General features: G+C 38.5%; 1 protein-coding gene across 1 annotated transcript in view; it reads right to left on the bottom strand.

Annotated features, from left to right (window-relative positions):
• LOC110116506 (serine/Arginine-related protein 53) overlaps nt 1-18,616 on the bottom strand; it is a 34,783-nt gene extending 16,167 nt beyond the window's left edge. Inside the window, exon 1 of the mRNA XM_020850127.2 lies at nt 17,860-18,616. Coding sequence (XP_020705786.1) covers nt 17,860-18,486 — 627 coding nt within the window. The 5' untranslated portion in view covers nt 18,487-18,616. The remainder of the gene's footprint in view (nt 1-17,859) is intronic.
• Between the last annotated feature and the right edge of the window lie 949 nt (nt 18,617-19,565).

The following is a 19,565-nucleotide window of genomic DNA, read 5'->3' as shown; positions in this document are numbered from 1 at the left end:
TATTGCACTAAACTAAGTGTCTCTCCTTTAGCCCCCTCAGCTAGGCGGAGAAGCCCTTACAAAATCACTTCCACCTTCCCCAGTGCGGCCGAGTTGTCGGGTCCTTTGACACCAAAGAAATCTTCTTCTTCTGTGAACTTCCTTCAAGACAAGCCTTGAATCCGACGGTATTAAGATGCAAGCCTGCCGAAGTAACCGTGTGGAATCCCCCTCCACTCCCTTGAGTCCCCCTCACAGGATCTTCTCCCTTTCTCAGACTTCACCCGTTCCTCACTCCCTTTCAAGCTCTCTTTTCAAGCCCCCCCCAAAAGAATAAAGCTACAATGACTGCCAAAGACACTTACAAAAGTGCCTTGTCAAAAGCTTAAATAGAAAATCTCAAAACGAGCTCATTAATGCAACTTGCCGACTTTATCGTCCAGGACGATAGGAATATCTTCCTGACCGATAAGTACAAATTAAGCTCAATCAGCCCGGGACGATTTGGGACTATTTGGGACGATCAGACGAAAATTGGTTACATCGTCCGGGCCGATGAAATATTATCCTGACCGATTAGTTTAAAACCGAGTACAATCGTCCTGATCATCACCCTGAATCGAAGCTGGCCGATGTCAATCGTCCACGACATCGTCCCGACCGATCATGCGATCGTCCCGGACGATGTGATCAAATCAATCAACCTTTAATGCTTTCCAAATATACCAGATTAATTTAGGCATAATTAAGTTAGATCGTCCTGGACGATGTGGATATCGTCCTGGCCGATTTCCTAAAATAAAGAATACCTAAACTGATCATAGCAGCTGATTCTTTCTTAATTGAGCATATCGTCCTGGCCGATACAAATAACGTTCAGGCCGATCGGCTTAATGACAACTACCTTAATGAGGATGCCCTAATTAGGGTTTCTGCTTTTGAACCGATCGTCCAGACCGATATAAATATCGTCCCGGATGATGTTACCAAAAACAGTAAACTCTAGGGAACAGTCAGAAAATCTTCCAAGGTGCGTATGTGCAAAGTTACATAGCTTCAGGAGCCACACCAATTACAAAAGACTCAAGAAAGGAAAAAGGGTATAAACTAACTCAGACCTAATCTACCCAATCTTGAGATGATTCCAAATTGCAGTATTGATCATGTGAACCTGAAATGTCAGTAGATAAGGCAGTCGTAGAGAAATAAGAGTGTTTGCTATCATCAAAATTATAAACCATGAAAACAGATCCGCAACAATCTTCCCCTTTTTGATGATGGCAAATATTGTTATTTGAATTTACAAAAAAGAAAACATTTTCTCCTAATCTCCCCCTCACTAAAATAAAGCTTTAAAAATAGGGGAGATAAAAATTTTTTTTATTGTTTTTAATTTTACAACAAAATTTTTTTTTTGAAAGAAAAAAAAATACAAGCAAAATGATACAAATTCAACAGTACGTTCTACCCCTTTGACATTATCAAAAAGAGAAGGGGCACAAACAATAAAAACAAAACGATTAAAAGACAAAAACAATCCCTGATCTAGTGAAAAAAACAAATATTCTTAAAATGAGAAAGTTACCTCTTTATTTTAATCAAAAGTTTAGTAGAATTGTATTGACAACACATAGCCTAGAAAAGGTTAGAAATTCAGAATTTGATAATCCAAACTCTAGTTCTTTTAAAGGGCTCAAAAACTTTTTAATTTAATATCTAAATCAAAGAATAAATTAGAGAAAGAAACAGTCATTTTTCAAAATTCTTTCCATAAAATATATCTAATAGAAGATTAATGCACGAATTGTTGAATCAAGAATCAGATTTTCAAACTCAAATATCGAAAGTATCAAGGGTTTTCTTAAGCTTTAAGAAGTACAAGAATGGTAAGCATTAAATTTTGTGGGCTCATTTTATGTCTCTTGACAATTGGTTTGCGCATTGCGCATCTTTTGATTTTTTGATATACTTTGCGTATTCTTTTTTTTTTCAATTTGGCGTCTTTGCGCATCTTTTATTTTTGGCATCATTGGCCAATTTTTTTGAATATGCTACCTTACTGAAATCTTAAAAACAAAAGTAAACTCATCCTATTGACAAAACGAATTTCTTGATTAAGAAAGTTATGAGTTAGATTCAATAACTTGCAAAAGATCCCTATACGATAAATAAAATGTAGGGAGATTAAAAAAATTTAGTTTCAAAAAATAATTTAAAATATAAAAAAAATTTTAAATCAAAAGTAGAATAACTTCTTTTAGGAAACAGAGATTGAGAATAAAAAACATAAGTTTCCTTCATTTGACTGTTTTTAGAAAAGTTAAATACAATTTTCTTAAGAATTTAAAAAAAAATAGGAGGTAAGTTTTTCATTTTTAGAAAGGTGAACGTGTGTATTGATCAGAAAAGACAAAATTTAACGAAAAAAGAAAAAAAATAAAAAAACAGAAAATTACAAAAAACAAAAGAACAAACAAAACATGCAAACATAAAAAATACAAACAAATGTTTAAGCATCATTTTGCTCATGATCAGATGATTCAGAAATAAGGTCTGCCCAAGAAATTGTTTGCTTTTCATTATTTCCTCAGTTTATAATTTGCTTTGCTTTACCTTTTTTCTTTTGTAGGAAGAATTCTCAAATTAGAGCACTGATTTTTCATATGTCCAGATTTTCTACATCCAAAGCAGATAACGTCAGAAGAAATATTAACATTCTTACCACTTTTACCTTTTTTCCATTTTTGTTAATGCTTATGCTTTGGTGAGCTTTTAATTTGCTTGTTAAGTCATTGCTTTCGTTACCAACTAAGCTTCCTTTTTCCGTATCTTCAGCTTTTAGCACTATCGTTTCACCTGCATACAAAAGTCTTTGACCCAAACTTTGCTCGTAGGTAATAAGTGAGCCAATCAAATTATCAATAGAATATTCATTCAAATATTTTGATTCACAAATGACAACAACTTTAGTATCAAACTTATTTAATAGACAACGAAGAATTTTATTGACTTTTTCAAAATTTGAAAATTCTTTACCTAAAGCATGCAATGATGTCACAATTTGAATAAACCTAATATACATGTTTAAATCATTTCATAAAATTTCATGGAAAATATTTCATAATCATGCATTAACATATTCAACTTGGATTGCTTGATTTCACTAGTGCCTTCGTATATGGTGTGTAATTTATCCTAAATTTTCTTACCAGTAGTGCACGTGGATATTAACATAAAGTCTTCAAAATTTAAAGCACAGAAAAAAAAGTTCAAAGATTTTGCATTCAATTGAGCATTGATTTGTTCTTCCCTATTCCATTGATTAAAAGAAATATCAATTTTAATTCCATCAATAACACGTGACGATAAAGAATAACCAGTTAAAATCATATGCCACATTCGATAATCAATAGATTGCAAGAAAATAGACATGCGAATTTTCCAAAAATCAAAAGTAATATTTTCAAACAAAGGTGGTCTGGTGATTGAATAACCTTTCACAATATTACGATTAAAAAAATTAGCCAAGGATCGAAAATTCAAAAGTTTTAAAAACTTATTTTATGAATACCGCTCTGATACCACTTGAAAATTCGTTAGGGATGTTAGGCCCCTTATGAACTGGCCCAAGGTTAATTAAGAAAGATGTGAATTGGTATTTTTAAAAAAAAAATTACAATAAAAAAAAGCCAAACCAAAATCCACCACAGAGAAAACACAATGCGGAAATAATAAAGGAAAGAACACACCAAATTTATAGTGGTTCGGTCAAACCTTGACCTACGTCCACTCCTTGGAGACACCCTCCAAGTATTGCACTAAACTAAGTGTCTCTCCTTTAGCCCCCTCAGCTAGGCGAAGAAGCTCTTATAAAATCACTTTCACCTTCCCCGGTGCGACAAAGTCGCCGGGTCCTTTGACATCAAAGAGATCTTCTTCTATGAACTTCCCTCAAGACTAGCCTTGAATCCGACGGTATTAAGGTGCAAGCCTGTTGGAGCAACTGTGTGGAATCTCCCTCCACACTCCCTTGAGTCCCCCCTCACAGGATCTTCTCCCCCTCTCAGACTTCACCCATTCCTCACTCTCTTTCAAGCTCTCTCTTCAAGTTCCCCTAAAAGAACGAAGCTACAATGGCTGTCAAAGACACTTATAAAAGTGCCTTGTCAAAAGCTTAAATAGAAGATCTCAAAACAAGCTCATTAATGCAACTTGCCGATTTTATCGTCATGGCCGAACAGTACAAATTAAGCTCAATTAGCCCGGGATGATTTGGGACGATCAGAAGAAAATTGGTTACATCATCCGAGCCGATGAAAAATCGTCCTGGCCGATTAGTTTAAAACCGAGTACAATCGTCCTGATCATCGCCCTGAATCGAAACTGGCCGATGTCAATCGTCCACGACATCGTCCCGGCCGATCCTGCGATCGTCCCGGACGATGTGATCAAATCAATCAGCCTTTAATGCTTTTCAAAGATACCAAATTAATTTAAGCATAATCAATGTTTAAAATTGAGTATTCGGGTATTGAGGCGTTTTTCATTCGTGAGGCGAGGCGTAAGCCTCAAGGCGTTTTGAAGCGTAAGCCTCAAAATCAAAAGATTGCGTAAATATAAAATGATAAATTTTTTATATACTAATGAGTGAATAATATAAAATATATAAAAGCATAAGATATGAAGTGAAATTAAAATATATCAATAATAAGACAACATGAAATATAGTTCAACTCAAAATTTTATCTTTCCCAAATCCCAATATTCTTTTCATTAACATATAATTCCAATTTTCAAAAATAAATAACAATGACATATCACATAAGAATTCATAAGTCATCAGCACTGTCATCACTAAGGGGTTCTTCATTTGAATCATCATTATGGTGAACTACTCTCTCCCCTTCCTCCTCTCTTATAGAGTCCAATATCGGGCATTTACATCAATATTTATGTAAGTTTTAATATATATAGCGTGAGGCGAGGCGGGCCTCAAGACGGGCACAACCAAGTTGAGGCGCAAGCCTCATAAAAAAAACTCGAGGCGTAAGCATCGAGGCGTTTTTTACTGGAATTGCGCAAAGGTGAGCCTCATATTGCGCAATTTTAAACCATGGGCATAATTGAGTTAGATCGTCCTGGACGATGTGGATATCGTCCTGCCCGATTTCCTAAAATAAAGAATACCTAAACTGATCATGGCTGCTGATTCTTTCTTAATTGAGCCTGTCGTCCTAGCCGATACAAGTATCGTCCAAGCCGATCGGCTTAATGACGGCTGCCTTAATGAGGATGCCCTAAATGAATTTTGGGAGAGCTAGATTTGCCTAACACCCTAAAAAAACATGTATAGTCAGTGTTGGGCGACACCACGACCACTGTATTCAATACCACCACATTAAGAAAAGCATGTATAGGTCATCAAAATCCCTAAATGAAAGCATGTACGAGTACTTATGAGTGTCCATGTCATGCTAAGATAAGAATGTTCAAGGCCCACCCGCTTCACCGCATGCTTCATGTATGAGCTTCCTCCTATCGTGCTACAAAAAGCGTATACAGGGGTCTACTCATTGCACTGCAAGTGTCAACAATGGGATTTCAGCTTTTGAGATTAGCGAGTATTATACCTTAGCAAGTGAGGCAACGATGATAAATTTGGCAAGGAATCAATGCACACGAATTCCTCTTTCTTTTTCCTATTTTTTAATTCCGAGATATATATATATATATATAAATGTATGTAGAGAGAGAAAGAAGTAGAAAGAGAGATGGGTAGGTGGCTGTTTAAAGATAGAGAGAGAGAGAGAGCAAGAGGGAGAAAGGAATACAGAGCAGTGATATGCTGTGTGAAGAGATGACGTGAGTGAAGATGTTTTGGTAGTGAAGATGAAGTAGAGTATTGTGATATCGCAGCAGCAAGAGAAGGTTTGGTATTTTCTGAAGAGTTGGGGTTGGGCTTGGAGTTTTTGGGCTGAAATAGCTGTAGGAAGGGGATTGTTCACGTGAGTGAGAGGAACGGAGTGGTATAGAGGGCTGTTTTGGGATTTTTGTTGGAGAAGATTGTAGTGAAGTGCACGGTGGAGGCTGTAAGAAGGGCTGATTGGGTGCAGACATGATAGGGAATGGAGTTTAGGCAGTGCAGTGGAGATTCGGCTAAGTGAAAAGAGTAGAAGGATTTGTGTGAATTTGTTGTGTAGGGAAGGTAGGAGCGGTTGGGTGGATTTTCCATATAAAGTTGAAGGCCTGTTGCATTGGGGCTTCTGAACAGAGAGGAGATGGGAGCTGGGAGGAGCAGCTTGCTGTTGGTTGAAGGGGAGCAAGTCGGTCGAGGTGCTGTATGCAGCAAAGGGAACAAGTGGTGGAACAGCCGAGGATGGGAGGAGCTTTGGCTGTGTGTGTGTGCAGGTCGGAGGAGTGAGTAAGAGGAGTTCGCATGGATAGGGGTGGGAGTTGCAGATGCTGCTATTGGGTTCGGGTAGATGAGGAAGTCCACGGTGGTGTGAGAGCAAGGAAGAATAGAGAGCTCGGCCTCTTGCTGGGGTGCAAACAATAGTGCAAAAGGAGTTGTTGCCTGTGTAATGGCTGCGAAGGAGAGCAAGAGAGCTGAGTTTCTCTGCGTGAAACAGAGAAGGGAAGGCAGGAGACATGCTGATGTGAGGAGTTCGAATAGAGGAGCTGTGTGAGTAATAATGGAGAGTAGAATTAGGATAGATTTTACATTTTTTTTTTTGGGAAATTTACAAACATGCCACTTTATAACATCTTATTTACATATCTAACACCCAAAACTTTAATATTACATGCATACCACTCTATATTATTTTAATATCAAATATACCACTCAAATTTCTTTCCTACCACTCATATATTTCATTTCTACCACTTATATTTGATATAAAAATGAACTATGGGTGGTATATATGTAATATTAAAGTTTTAAGTGTTAAATATGTAAATAGAGTAGTTTAAGGTGGTATGTATGTAAATCTCCTTTTTTTTATAATATTTACAGCCAGCCAGACAGGACATGGGGGAGCCGAAGTCACAGGAGGGGCAGGCATTGGGCGGCTAGCAGAGATTTTGGTAGCCGGTTTTTATGGTATAAGGAACGGGTTAGAATAGGATATTATAAGAAGGGGTTTTTTATTGTAATTTAATCAAAATAAAACAAAAGAAAATGTGAATTAACGCCTCTGCAATTTCTCATTATTCGCAGGCCTCGTTTTGCATGTCGCCGCCTCAAATTCGTGCTTTTGCCTTATTGCATTGTATGGTGACTTGGACGATATTTACAGCCACTTTTGGGTATTTTTGACGTTCCATACGCAACAATGAAGCCTGTTTCGTGAACGGAAGACATTCCGGCAACATCATACAACGTTGCGTTCATAGTCCGTCGATTTCGATCGTCTTCACTCAAATCGATCGTGAGAGGTCATTCCTTGGGTAATTTTGATGCCCCGGTCACATCGATGTAGTCTGTTTTGTGATCATATGTTATTTGAGTAGTTTTATGCAGTGTTGCGCTTGTCAAATCACTTTTTTCGATCATTATTTGATCAAGTCCAGCACGAGTGATTCTTTCTTGACAAATTCGGTGTTCTAAGTGTATCAGTGCAATCAATTTTGTAAACAGATCACGGTCAAGGCACTGTGCTTGTCACGTATAACCTCGCGTTCGTCGATTGTCACTCTCATCACGTTTACTTGCACCAATTTTGATATACATATGGAGGTCAACATAACTCAACGAAGTTACTATACTATTGATAGCCGGTCCTCAAAGGTATAACGACCAAAGTCAAAAGGCAAAAAACATTAAATAAAACATTAAATACACTAACTCACCCAAAATAGGTTCCAATATCTCAAAACCAACCGAACAGGGAAACATTCTCTGCTTCCAACAATTAGCTCACATTTTTAGGGAATCAAACAATCCTCAAGCACGAGTTCTACGAGAGAAATTTCCTCATCTTAAATCAACCAAATAGGGAAACTTTCTTCAGTTTCGACAATTTAAACATTCAGGTTCATATTTAGAAGTATGCACATCTCCAAAACATGAATTGTACAAAACAGGAATTTTCCCAACTCCATAATCAACAAAATAGTACAAGTTTTTTCCATTTCCACGACTTACAAATAGAAGCTCGCATTTAAATGCAACAAAATAACCTTTGGATAAAAAAATTAAAAATCAGGAAGTTGCCAGTAAAAACAAAAATTGGCATGGTTAATAGATCATGTCAATCTTTGATATTCCTGAAATGGATTAAATCGGAGGTTAATCGTTGCTTTCAGCATAGAAAACCCATTTCACAAGGTAGTATAACAATCCTATGTTCCAACTAGGACCATGTTAACAAAAAAATTAACGGTTGAAGATAGCAAACAACTCTAAGAAATATATAGCCAATTATTAAACAAGGTCAACATCCTAAGAGGTTCTGGCTTTCAAAATTAAGACTAAAATGATGACTGGTTTTCTTAATCACCACAACAAAGGCATTAATCAAATTTACCAGTGGGTAAGATGTATAGAAAAATCTAGTCCTAATACAGACAAAATTAAATCAACACCAACAGAAGGAGACCGTAACATTTATCAATAGGAGTGTGAATTTGAATCAAAGATGATTACTCGAAATAGGATTTATATTTGGCTCTAGGAATGATTATTTTATTTTATTTTTTTCCGGCTCTAGGAATGAAATGACCCAACTAATGGGCCAAGCTTGACTTGAATTGAACTTCAATTGAGGCTAGATCTAAATTGAATTGAGTTTGCTTAAGCACAGATCAAAATGTACATTTAATAGATATATACATTTATGGATCTATGTTTTATGCATGCAAAAGCATGAATGCATGTATATATGGCCCAGCATGAATGCATGTATATATCGCCCAGATTGAGCTCAACACAAATCTAACCAGCTAATTTTGGCTCGAATCAAGATTGAACAAAAAATTTTAAGATGATTATGAGCTAGGATGGACTTGTCTCAAAATAAAATCATTAACAGTCTAGTTATCAGGACACTTTAACCACGAATTGAGTGCTTTTGATTTCAAATCAACTTCCAAACCCTTACATAATATTGAAGAAAAATAACTATAGCACATAAAACTCCTGATGATCAAACTTTAGTGAAATGAAATTGTCCGTTGAAATCAGTGCTTTTTTTAAGGTGATATGGGAGATGTAAACCATCACATATCAATAGTAATGAGAAAGATTTGGCAATCAAGTAGCTAATGCAAAAGCCCATTGCATTTGAAAAATCTCAACAACAACAACAACAACAACATCAAGCCTTTATCCCACTACGTGGGGTCGGCTACATGAATCCTTTTTCTCCATTGTGTCCTATTAAAAGTCAAATTCTCGTTTAAATATAATAAAGAAAGGTCATTCCTAATATTTTCTAACCAAGTCTTTTTAGGTCTACCCCTACCTTTCTTAACATAAGTCAAATCTAATACCTCTACTCTCCTAACCGGGTCATCGCAAGGCCGCCGTTTTAAGTGACCAAACCATCTAAGGCGACTTTCTCTAATCTTATCTTCTACTGGAGCTACTCCAACCTTTTCACGTATATGCTCAAAATTATGTGTTTCTATGTGAAAAAAAAAAGGATTTAGTTGGTCCTAACTTTTATTCTGCTTGTTTGGTGTGTTCGTTGTAGTATCATATGCTAATATTAATAATATCAGCATTTCTAATGCTTGAAACCTTCTTTCCCAATTCCCTACCCATGTTCAACAAGCTATCAAAGCTATTTCTATTAAGGAATCTTCGGTCGTTCCTCTGATTTGGCTTGATTCTGAGCAACCCAAGTCTAAAGAATTTTTGTGTAATTTTTTCCTAGATTGGCAGCAAGTTTCTTGCTATAAATTTTGGTAGCATAGACATTATGCACTTAGCTATTCATCTTATACCTGGTTGGCTTTGGCTGGAGAACTAAAAATTGTTAATAATCTCTTTCAGAGAAATATTCAAGTTCTACCTCTTCGCAATTTTTGTAATTACATGTGACTACTTTAAAACTTTATCTAATCTGATTCCTGGGATGAGCTTCAGAGAGATTATTCTGTGCGGACACCGGACGGGAGAACCGTCCAGTACCGCTTGGTACAGAGAGCGGTACCGGGTGTATCGAAGCTCGGTACTGCTTGGTACCGTGTTTGATACTGAGCGCGGTACACTTTTGAAGTGACATGACACATATTTATTTACCTTTGGATGACATCCGGACTCCGCAGAGAATAATTTGCCCCTTTCTCATGAGATCAAATTTACTAAAAGTATTTGAGTACATTTCTGGCATAGAGCATCTTCACAGTCCAAAAATAGTTTTATTATTTAGTCATTTCTCGTCTCTATATCACATCTAGAGAGAGAGAGAAATGCAAGGAGGTTTGGTACAAATTTTGACAGCATCACTACTGTTTGCTTTAAAATTAAAAAAGTTATTCGACATCAGCTTGCTGGGTGGAAACATGTGGAACTTGTGAGCTCTCTTATTGCCTGACTGTGACTATTTTTGTTGCTTCTCTCTTCTCAATTTTCATTTATGTTAGTTGGGCTCTTATGATGGGCTTTGGTGGCTGTTTTGCCGGTGGTTGGCAAGCATTTTTGACTTGTCCTGGTTTCGTTTGGATTTAGGCTGCACTGCTCATCTTTCAAAGTTTTGGTTAATCTGATGTCAACGGGACTTGGACTTTTCTTGTCTTTTGGTTTAACTAACATTCCCTGTTGGCATGAGAGGACGGTGAGGCATGGTATACATCTATTTTGCTGCCTCTTGGATGATCTTCGCGGCAACCATTATCTGCTTTTTGGCAACCTGGGGAATATCTCTACTACTTCATATTCTTATGTTGACTTATGCTTCTTTGGGACGCTTTTCCCTTTGATACTCCAAGGACATCTTTTGCAATATTCTTAATATCACTATTCACCTTTTCCCACATAATATTAGCATCCTCATGCACAGACAAAATCTTAAGATCTAAAATCTTATTTCCAAAAATATTTTTGTAAATATTTTTTAAATGTCCCCATTTAATCCTAGAAAATTGTTTTACTTTATTTTTTATTTTATGCCCCTTTATCTTAAAGTCCAAAACTAATAATCGATGTTGGGTACATAAATTTTCACTCGGAATAACTTTACAATCTTTGCAATCTAAACGATTTAATTTTCTAATAAGAAAATAGTCAATCTGGGTTGTATTATATCCATTTTTATAAGTGATATGCATTTGAAAAATCTCAATAAATAATAAATCCATCTCAAGGATCACTTAGTTGTTTTTAAGTTAGAAACTATATTTTGAAAAAAGATGGTTAGTTTGTTCTATCTGAAGACAGCTTAGCTAAAGCTGTATCAGAGTATAAACAGGAAAGTATAGGAAAGGTATTTCTGTATTGCTTCCAATGATGAACTCTTGTACAGTGAGTGTATATATAGAGTTAACTAATACGCATGCAAGGCTAAGATATTACTAGTTTGTTAGGTGGTGGATGATATGCCCGGTTTGTTACTATTAGAGTCTTGTGTATTGGTAGTGGAAGCTTGCGCCTTTACTCCCCCACAAAGTGACGGTGGTGATTGGACCGTCAATTTGGAGCGAAGCTCGTAGAACTTGATGGTGGAGACTGGAGAGTGGCTTAGTGAGGATGTCGGCTACCTGATCCACTGTGCCGATCGGGATTATAGTGATATGCTTCGCCTGTATGTGATCCCTGATGAAGTGATAATCAATTTCTATATGCTTTGTCCTGGCGTGGAATACTAGGTTGTTGGCGAGGATGATGGCTGAGGTATTGTCCCATAATAGAGCGGTTGGCAGTGGTTAAGTGAAAATCAGCCATGAGCCTTTGAAGCCATAAGGCATCTGCTGTAGCAGCTGCGAGCACTCTATATTCCGCCTCCGTGGAGGAGCGTGCAACTCTATGCTATTTCTTAACAGACCAGGATATAAGGGTGGTGCCTAAGAAAGAACAATAGCCTGATGTTGATCTGCGAGTGTGTGGATCGCTTGCCCAATCAGCATCTGAGAACGAAGTGTGTTGCAATGGTCCTGGAGATATAGGAAGACTGAAGCTGCAAGTACCTTTGACGTAGCAAAGCTGTCGCTTGAGCTGATGGAAGTGGATCGGCTGTGGATCATGCATGTGTTGGCATAGGAGACTTACCGAATAAGATAATATGGTCGGGTTATTGTGAGGTATTGGAGAGATCCCGTTAGTTGACGATATATAAGTGGAGTTTGTAGAACGGGATCAAAGAAGAGTTGGAGATTCGGTTTGGTTGAGGTTGGATTGGAGAGAGAGTTACAGGTTTGGACCTGCCTGTTGAAGGATTGATTGGGTGCATGCTATTTGAGAGAGAAAGTACGTTTGAGTGTGGTTTGTATGGTAATGCCAAGGAAATATGAGCAGTACCCAAGTATTTCATTGTGAATTTATCACTGATTTGTTGAATGAAGGTGAGCATGGCATCGGGATCATTTCCAGTGAGCAGTATGTCGTCGACATAGATGAGGAGATATAGTTTGATGTGATTTTTGGATAGCTAGTTGTGAGTGAATCCAAGGGTTTGAAGATATTTGGAGAAGGTATTGAACCATTGATGGGGGCTTTTTTGAGGCCATAGATGGCCTTGTGGAGGAGACATATGTGTTTGAGATGTAGGGTGTCCTAGAGCCACGGGGTTGGGACATATAGATAGTTTCATGGAGATCTCCATGAAGAAAAGCGTTGGCCACATCAAGTTGATGTACAGGCTAATGATGATGAAGAGCAACAAAAAGTAGGACACGGATAGATGGCATTTTGGCTACTGGACTAAAGGTGTCGTGATAGTCAAGGCCATGTTGTTGTCGACGGGCATGAGCGACTAGCCTTACTTTATAACGAGCCAGTATTCCATTTGAATGAAATTTGAAACGATAAGTCCACCAGCAACCAAGTATATTGGCTTTGGGAGGAGGAGATACTAGGGTCCATGTCCCCTGTTTTTGCAAGGCCAAGAATTCTAAGACCATGACCTCTCTCCAGTGATGGTATTTCAATGCTTCAGAATATGTGGTTGGATCTGTGGTTGGCGGTGGGACATTTGGTTAAATGGTGTGAAGTAGATTAAGTAGAGTTCAAGGTTTTAGAGAGCAAGTTTGGAGCCTTGTTATCATTGGATGAGGAATGTGGATAGGTTCTTGTAAAGGTTGAGGGGATATGGGTGAAGAGTTAGAGAGGAGGAAGCTAGAAAATTTGTGTGAGACGTAGGAAAATTTGACTGAGGTGTCGGCTAGGAGGTGGTATTGGCTGTTGTAGTTGGGGGAGATTGTGAGGCAGGAATTAGGAGAAGCGGATTGGTGGTTGTAGGGTGTGATTTTTGGTTTGTAGAAGGAGGTTGTGAGGATGAATTGTATGGGAAATTGTGTTCATCAAAGGCAGCATGTCGTGAGAGAATTATTTTGTTGATGGATAGGACAAGGCATTTGTAGCCCTTGTAGGAATTGGAATACCCCAGAAAAATGCATTCAGGAGCTCGAGGTTCCAATTTGTGTTGTTGAGCTAGAGGCAGCCAAGGATAGCAGGCACACCCAAATGTTTTGAGATGAGAGTAGTCGGGTGTTTGGTTGTATAAAAGCTGAAGAAGAGAGGTGTTAGCTATAGTTGTAGAGGGCATGCGGTTGATAAGGTGAACTGTCATAAGAGCATCATCTGGCCAGAACTGATAGGGAAGACTGGCTGTGTGTAAAAGTGTTCTAGCAGTTTCGGTGATGTCTAATTTTGTGTTCGGCGGTGTCGTTTTGTTCAGGGATATAGGGAAAAGAAATTTGGTGATGAATGCCCTTTTTTTGGAGAAAGGATTTTAGCGTTGAGTTTAAAAATTCCTTGCCGCCATCTATCCGTAAGCATTTTATTGAATGAGATTGTTGTTTTTCAATGAAGTAGTGAAGTTTAGGAGTATTTGAGGAACCTCTATTTTGTGAAACATTGGGAATAACCAAGTAAACAGAGAAAAATTGTCTATAATTATGCTTAATGAGAAAAAACCAGAGACGGTCCCCATATATCCAAGTGCAGTAAAGCAAGAGGAGAAGATACAGAATGTTTATTTACTGGAAAGACTAGTTTATGGCTTTTGAAAGCCTTACAGTGAGAAAAAAATTAACAATAGTAGGATAGCTAAGTGTTGATGTTGCTGAGAGATAACTGTTGTGACTCGGGAATGCGGATGGCCAAGCCTGCTATACCAGCAGATGGAGGGAGAGATGTTGGCCGATAGAGCAACTTTGGAGGTATCTGGGTTGAGAAATTTAATGGTGTAGAGACCAATTCGACAATGACCTTTTAAGAGAATTTTCTGGGTCTTCACGTCCTTGATGGAGAAACCAAAAGAGGAAAAAGAAATAGAGACGTCATTGTCTTGAGTAAGGTTAGAAACTGAGAGGAGGTTGTGGGAGATATGGTGAACGTGATAGATTTGAGATAGATTTAACTTACAAGTAGGGATGGGAAGGATTTCAACACCAGTATGAGCTATTGGTATATTACCTCCATTGCCAATGGTAATATTGCTCGTTCCTTGATATGGTATCAATTGATCAATATTGCCCAGTGAATGAGTGAGGTGCAACGAGGCACCCAAGTCGATGTACTAGTCGAGTTTGGAAGACAACGTATCTACAACAAATGCCTTGGAGGGTGTCGGAGAGGTGGTTATGTAGTTAATGTTCAGATGGTGCTAGCATTGGGTTGCTGAGTGACCCCTCTTATTGCAAATTTGACAAGTGGTCTGGGACTGAGGATTGGTGCGACTAACTGGAGAAGTATTAGGAGAGAAGCAACCTCTGTCTCTACGATCTCATCCTCTAGACGCATACAGAGCAGTATGCAGATCAGCTGAATAATGATCTCTACTGGATTCATTTTCCAGGTTGATTTCTTCACTAATCAGTAGAGAGTATAGGCTATCTAAGCTGATGGGTGATAGTGTGTACGAATAAAGGTCTTGAATCCTTGATAGGGAGGAGGTAATCCATTGAGGATGAATAGTATGATGTCTTTGGGATCTACAGCGAATCCAACTGCTGCGGTATTGTCCACAAGAATTTTGATGTTAGTGAGATATTATACCATTGTGAGGTTCTTCATGGAAATATTATGGGGTTCATTCTTTAGTTGAAAGATTCTAGATTTATTTGAGGCTTGGAGGCGTAGTTCAAGGGTGCTCCAAATGTCAAAGTAGCTATCTAGATGAAGAACGTAGGGCAGTATGGAAGTCGTTATGGTGGAACATATGGCGACGGCTAGGTTTTGGCCGATGAAGAGCCATTGAGTATAGGAGGGGTTGGGAAGAGTGGTGTTGGTGTTGTCAGGTTGCTGGAGAAGGCGTTGTGGTCGCATAGCAAAGTTGTAGAGATGGTCAGCGAATCTGTTTGCTCGCAATAGCATGAGTATCTGATAGCGCCACATTGGATAGTTGTCATTGGAGAGGGTAATAGGTACGATGGTTTTGATAGTAAACAAAACTAGCTTCAAAAGAGGAAGGAATGGGTTTGGTTATGGTGACAGTTTCAGTGGAGTCCTCTGTGGTTTGCGAGGAGGACAATGGAGCCATTGTGAAAAGAATCAAAAGCTCTGATACCATGAAGACAGCTTAGCTAAAGCTATATCAGAGTATAAAAAAGAAAGTATATGAAAGGTATAGCTACAGACATCTTTCAGTATTGCTTCCAAGGATGAACTCTTGTATGGTGAGTGTTTATATAGAGTAAACTAATGCACGTGTAAGGCTAAGATATTACTAGTTTGTTAAGCTTAAGCGGTGGGTGATATGCCCGGTTTGTTACTATCAGAGTCCTGGGTGTTGGTAGTGGAAGCATGCACCTTTAATATCCATTATCTCAATGGATTTATTTAAACACCAACTGTTTTCTTATTATACAAACATTCTTAAAACTCTCCCAAAGAAGACGATTTCATTTCACACTCAAAATAAGTGGATGAAGTCATCATTTTACAGAACATGTTATGAACAAACAAGTAACCAAACGGGATCCAGAATTTTCAGTTTTTTCAAAACTTATCAACTAACTAGACTTGTACACCAAAAAAAATCTAAAATTTAAGAGGATTTGCAATGAGAAAGTCTTCCTAGCAACCTACTTGAAGAATCATAACACATAACAAGCAAAGAGGTATGTATACGTAGCGCATATGGCTCCTGTCAATAGCGTTCTGATGAGGTTCTTATATATGCAACCCTTACCTCTACATGCTACCTTATTTCAACATTGTAAAAAGGACGGGGCTATAAATTACCCCGAAAATAAATGAATCGAAAATGTAACTAGGGCCTCGTTTGTTTCTCCTTATTTACGCTGTTTCTATTTTACATCGGTGCAAACATTTACTTTCTCTTGTTTGTTAACACGCCTTTTGTAGCAAACCTTTTCCTATTTCTCAGTATTACTGCCGATCTCAAAAGGAAAAAAATGCCGCTTACAAACGTCCAATACCTGAGTTTTCAGACGAAGAAACCGATTTTACCCCTCACGTTCGAACGTCCCCCTCACGTCCCTCTTCAGAGACCTTTTGTTCCTCCTCGAACATCTGGTTTCTCCCTTCGCTATTTTCCAGTTCCCTCCCCCATTTCGGCTGTAATACGGACTGAGCAAACATTCAAAATATGATGATCAATTATCGGTATTGCTATTAACAATGGTTACAGTGAAAGTGCATATAAATGTTTGTGATATAGGAAGTTAAGTAGTTACAATTTGCTCCGCTGCTGATAATGTTTTCTTTAGTAAACGTCTGAAGAAGAAGATGAATCAGAACACATTGGAAGAATCATCGCTCTAGTTTCGAAGTAACATATCGACGCTGAGACAGATTAGTTCATCGAAATAGAGGTTTAGCCTGCATATGTGCATTTAGCTGAGAAAGGTAACGAAATTGCTTTACGTTGATACAATATTCATGTATGAAGAATTTGCGAGGTCTGACCCATCGAATGACACCCTCTCTTTAGCATAGTGTAATAACATTCACTGCTGCAACAACTGGAGGAATGTAAGAAAGTCATTATTCTTGGAAAAGCACTGCAGGCTTTTGGCAAGCAAAGTAAATTGTCGGCTCCTGGCATGCAGGCCATTGGTTGAACTATGAGCAGCTCGAACTATCCAAGTGTTGCGCCACACCAGAAGCAGCATTTCTCATTGGCGTCTGCGGTGGGGAGTAGGTTTCTGAGAGGGAATAGAGGACGATGTATTCGCCTTATTGGTCGCCTTGAAAGCAAACAAAGTGATTCAGATGGTGGTCAGAGGACCGTCGGGGTATTGAAGCCCTCGGAAGTTGATCGGCATTGAAGATGAAATGAAGGTTGGGGTCGTCTCCAAAATACTTATTGACTAGTTAGAGGGAAAATATGTATTTTAGTCAGCTTTTACGTTTGCGTACACAGTAAAAAAAAAGATGTAATCAAACAAGTAATAAATTGCTTAAATAATTTTTGGGAGAACTCCGTTTACTGAATAATTGCTTTTCTACCGGCTTATGCAAAAGGAATGGCGCAACCAAACAAGGCATAGGAGTTATTAGATTAAGTGGTGATCACATACCTATCTTATTAGTATGTCATAAAAATTAAAAAAACCCTAAACCCTAAAACAAAATTAAGAGCCTACTACTCTACATCTCATAAACCTTAATGGCATGCAAATATACCTGAATAATAATAAGTTTTTAAGTAACGAATCATTTAAACATTGAAAATAATGCCATCAATCACCAAAGGGAGAAACAAAAACATATGAAAGTGCAAAAAAACGAATCAGCGGCTTCATAGTTACCATTTGCGAATAGCCCTCGATCAGACGAGCAAAATCCAGTGCATCACCCTTCTCAGAAGAGATCCTATGACGTGGCCTACGTTCCTCCCTCCTATGATCCTTTTTTAAATCCCTACTGGATGAAATCCTTGATGGCGAACGGCTCCTACTCCCTCGCCGCGAGCAATGCCCATCTCTCATCCCATTCCTATTCCGGCGATACCATTCCCTTTCTTTCACCTCATCCTCCGAGCAACTCTTCGAACTTCTTCCCCTAGCCCTACTGCGCAATCTGCAGTCCCCATCTCGTTCCCTCTGTCTTTCCCTACTGGAGGAGCGGCGGCGAGCGCAACCGTCCCTCTCGGGGCTTCGGCAGCGCTCCGAAGAACGGAAATTAGGTGAGGAAGATCGCTGGGATCGCCGGAGCTTGGCCTGGATAGTTTCTAGCTGAGCTTGCTTCTCGGCTTTGCCGGGACTCGTTGCCCGGACGAAGTTGGAGAAGTAAGAGGAGTGTGAAGACGAGGGTTTTTGGGAAAAGGTACCAGAGGAGGAGGAGGAGGAGAAGCCGAGGCCCTGCTTGAAGCGCGCGGCGCCCTCGCCCTTGCGAGTAAGCTCATCGTAGTACGCGGCAGCCTTCGCTTCCTCCATCGATGGAGCAGAAATTAAGACAAATTTTTAGCATACTTAAAATACAGCATAGTAAAGTTAGCCGCCGCTTGAACAGGCGGGGCTATTCTCCTACGCACCACTGCATTCGTCGCCCGTGCCCCTTCACTTTTTTTCTATTCGTTTTTCCCCTCCACAATTGGAAGAATTATTATGTGCGGAGTGCAGAGGTCGTATGGAGATCAATAAAAATATGTCATGTCATTTAATTGATGGGTAACCAGTTCGGTGCCCTCACTCGATTTCGCTGGGTGCCGCTGGGTACCCACCGGACTGTTCTCCCATCCGGTCTCTGTACAAAATAAAAGCTCCCACAATTGACCGGCGAGAAGAGGTAAATTATTTTCTTTTGGGCAAATTTATTTTTTGAAATGACATGTTCTTGTCTTAGTTTACTGCAAGATTTAATTGATTTGTGTTGAAATGCATATAGGCTATTTGATTGGAAGAAAAATGAATGAAAGTAAAGTAAATTACTTTTTCATTTTTTTGTGTGGTTGGTTAAAAAGCAAATCCAAGATAAAGTAAAATAATTGCATTGTATTTCATTTTAGTTTACTTTTGAGATAAAATTATTCTATCCCAATTTCAGAGAGAATATTTTACACAGCTCAAGTACTTCCTTGACCGCCCAAGACAACTACCTTATGCCGCCACCGTCTGTCCTGTCAGACCCTACGGTCGCCCGCAAGCCACCGATCTACTGCCACCCCACCACCGGCCATCTTGATCACAACCTTCACTTTACTTCAAAGCAAACAAAATAAAGTAAATTCCTACATTCATTTTTCAGCTCCAAAGTATTCATTTTACATCACATTTTTTTTACACTGCATTCCTTTTTTCAGGCAACCAAACAAGCTCTTAGCTTAGTGAGTGCTACCAAACAACCCCTTAGATTAGTGAGTGCTAGAAATATTTAGATGAAAACACAGTAAAAATCTTAGATTTAGGTTTTATGTTTTGAAATATTATTTTAGATTGTAGATTTTTTTTTTTTATTTTGTGAATCTTCAAGTTAATTTTGTAGCTTTGTTAAAAAAAAATTGGGTTCTTTTTTT

Source organism: Dendrobium catenatum, unplaced genomic scaffold, assembly GCF_001605985.2.
Source record: "Dendrobium catenatum unplaced genomic scaffold, ASM160598v2 fragScaff_scaffold_515, whole genome shotgun sequence".
NCBI lineage: Eukaryota > Viridiplantae > Streptophyta > Magnoliopsida > Asparagales > Orchidaceae > Dendrobium > Dendrobium catenatum.
The sequence above is the reverse complement of the archived record's forward strand: the minus strand, read 5'-3'. Positions and strand labels throughout refer to the sequence as shown.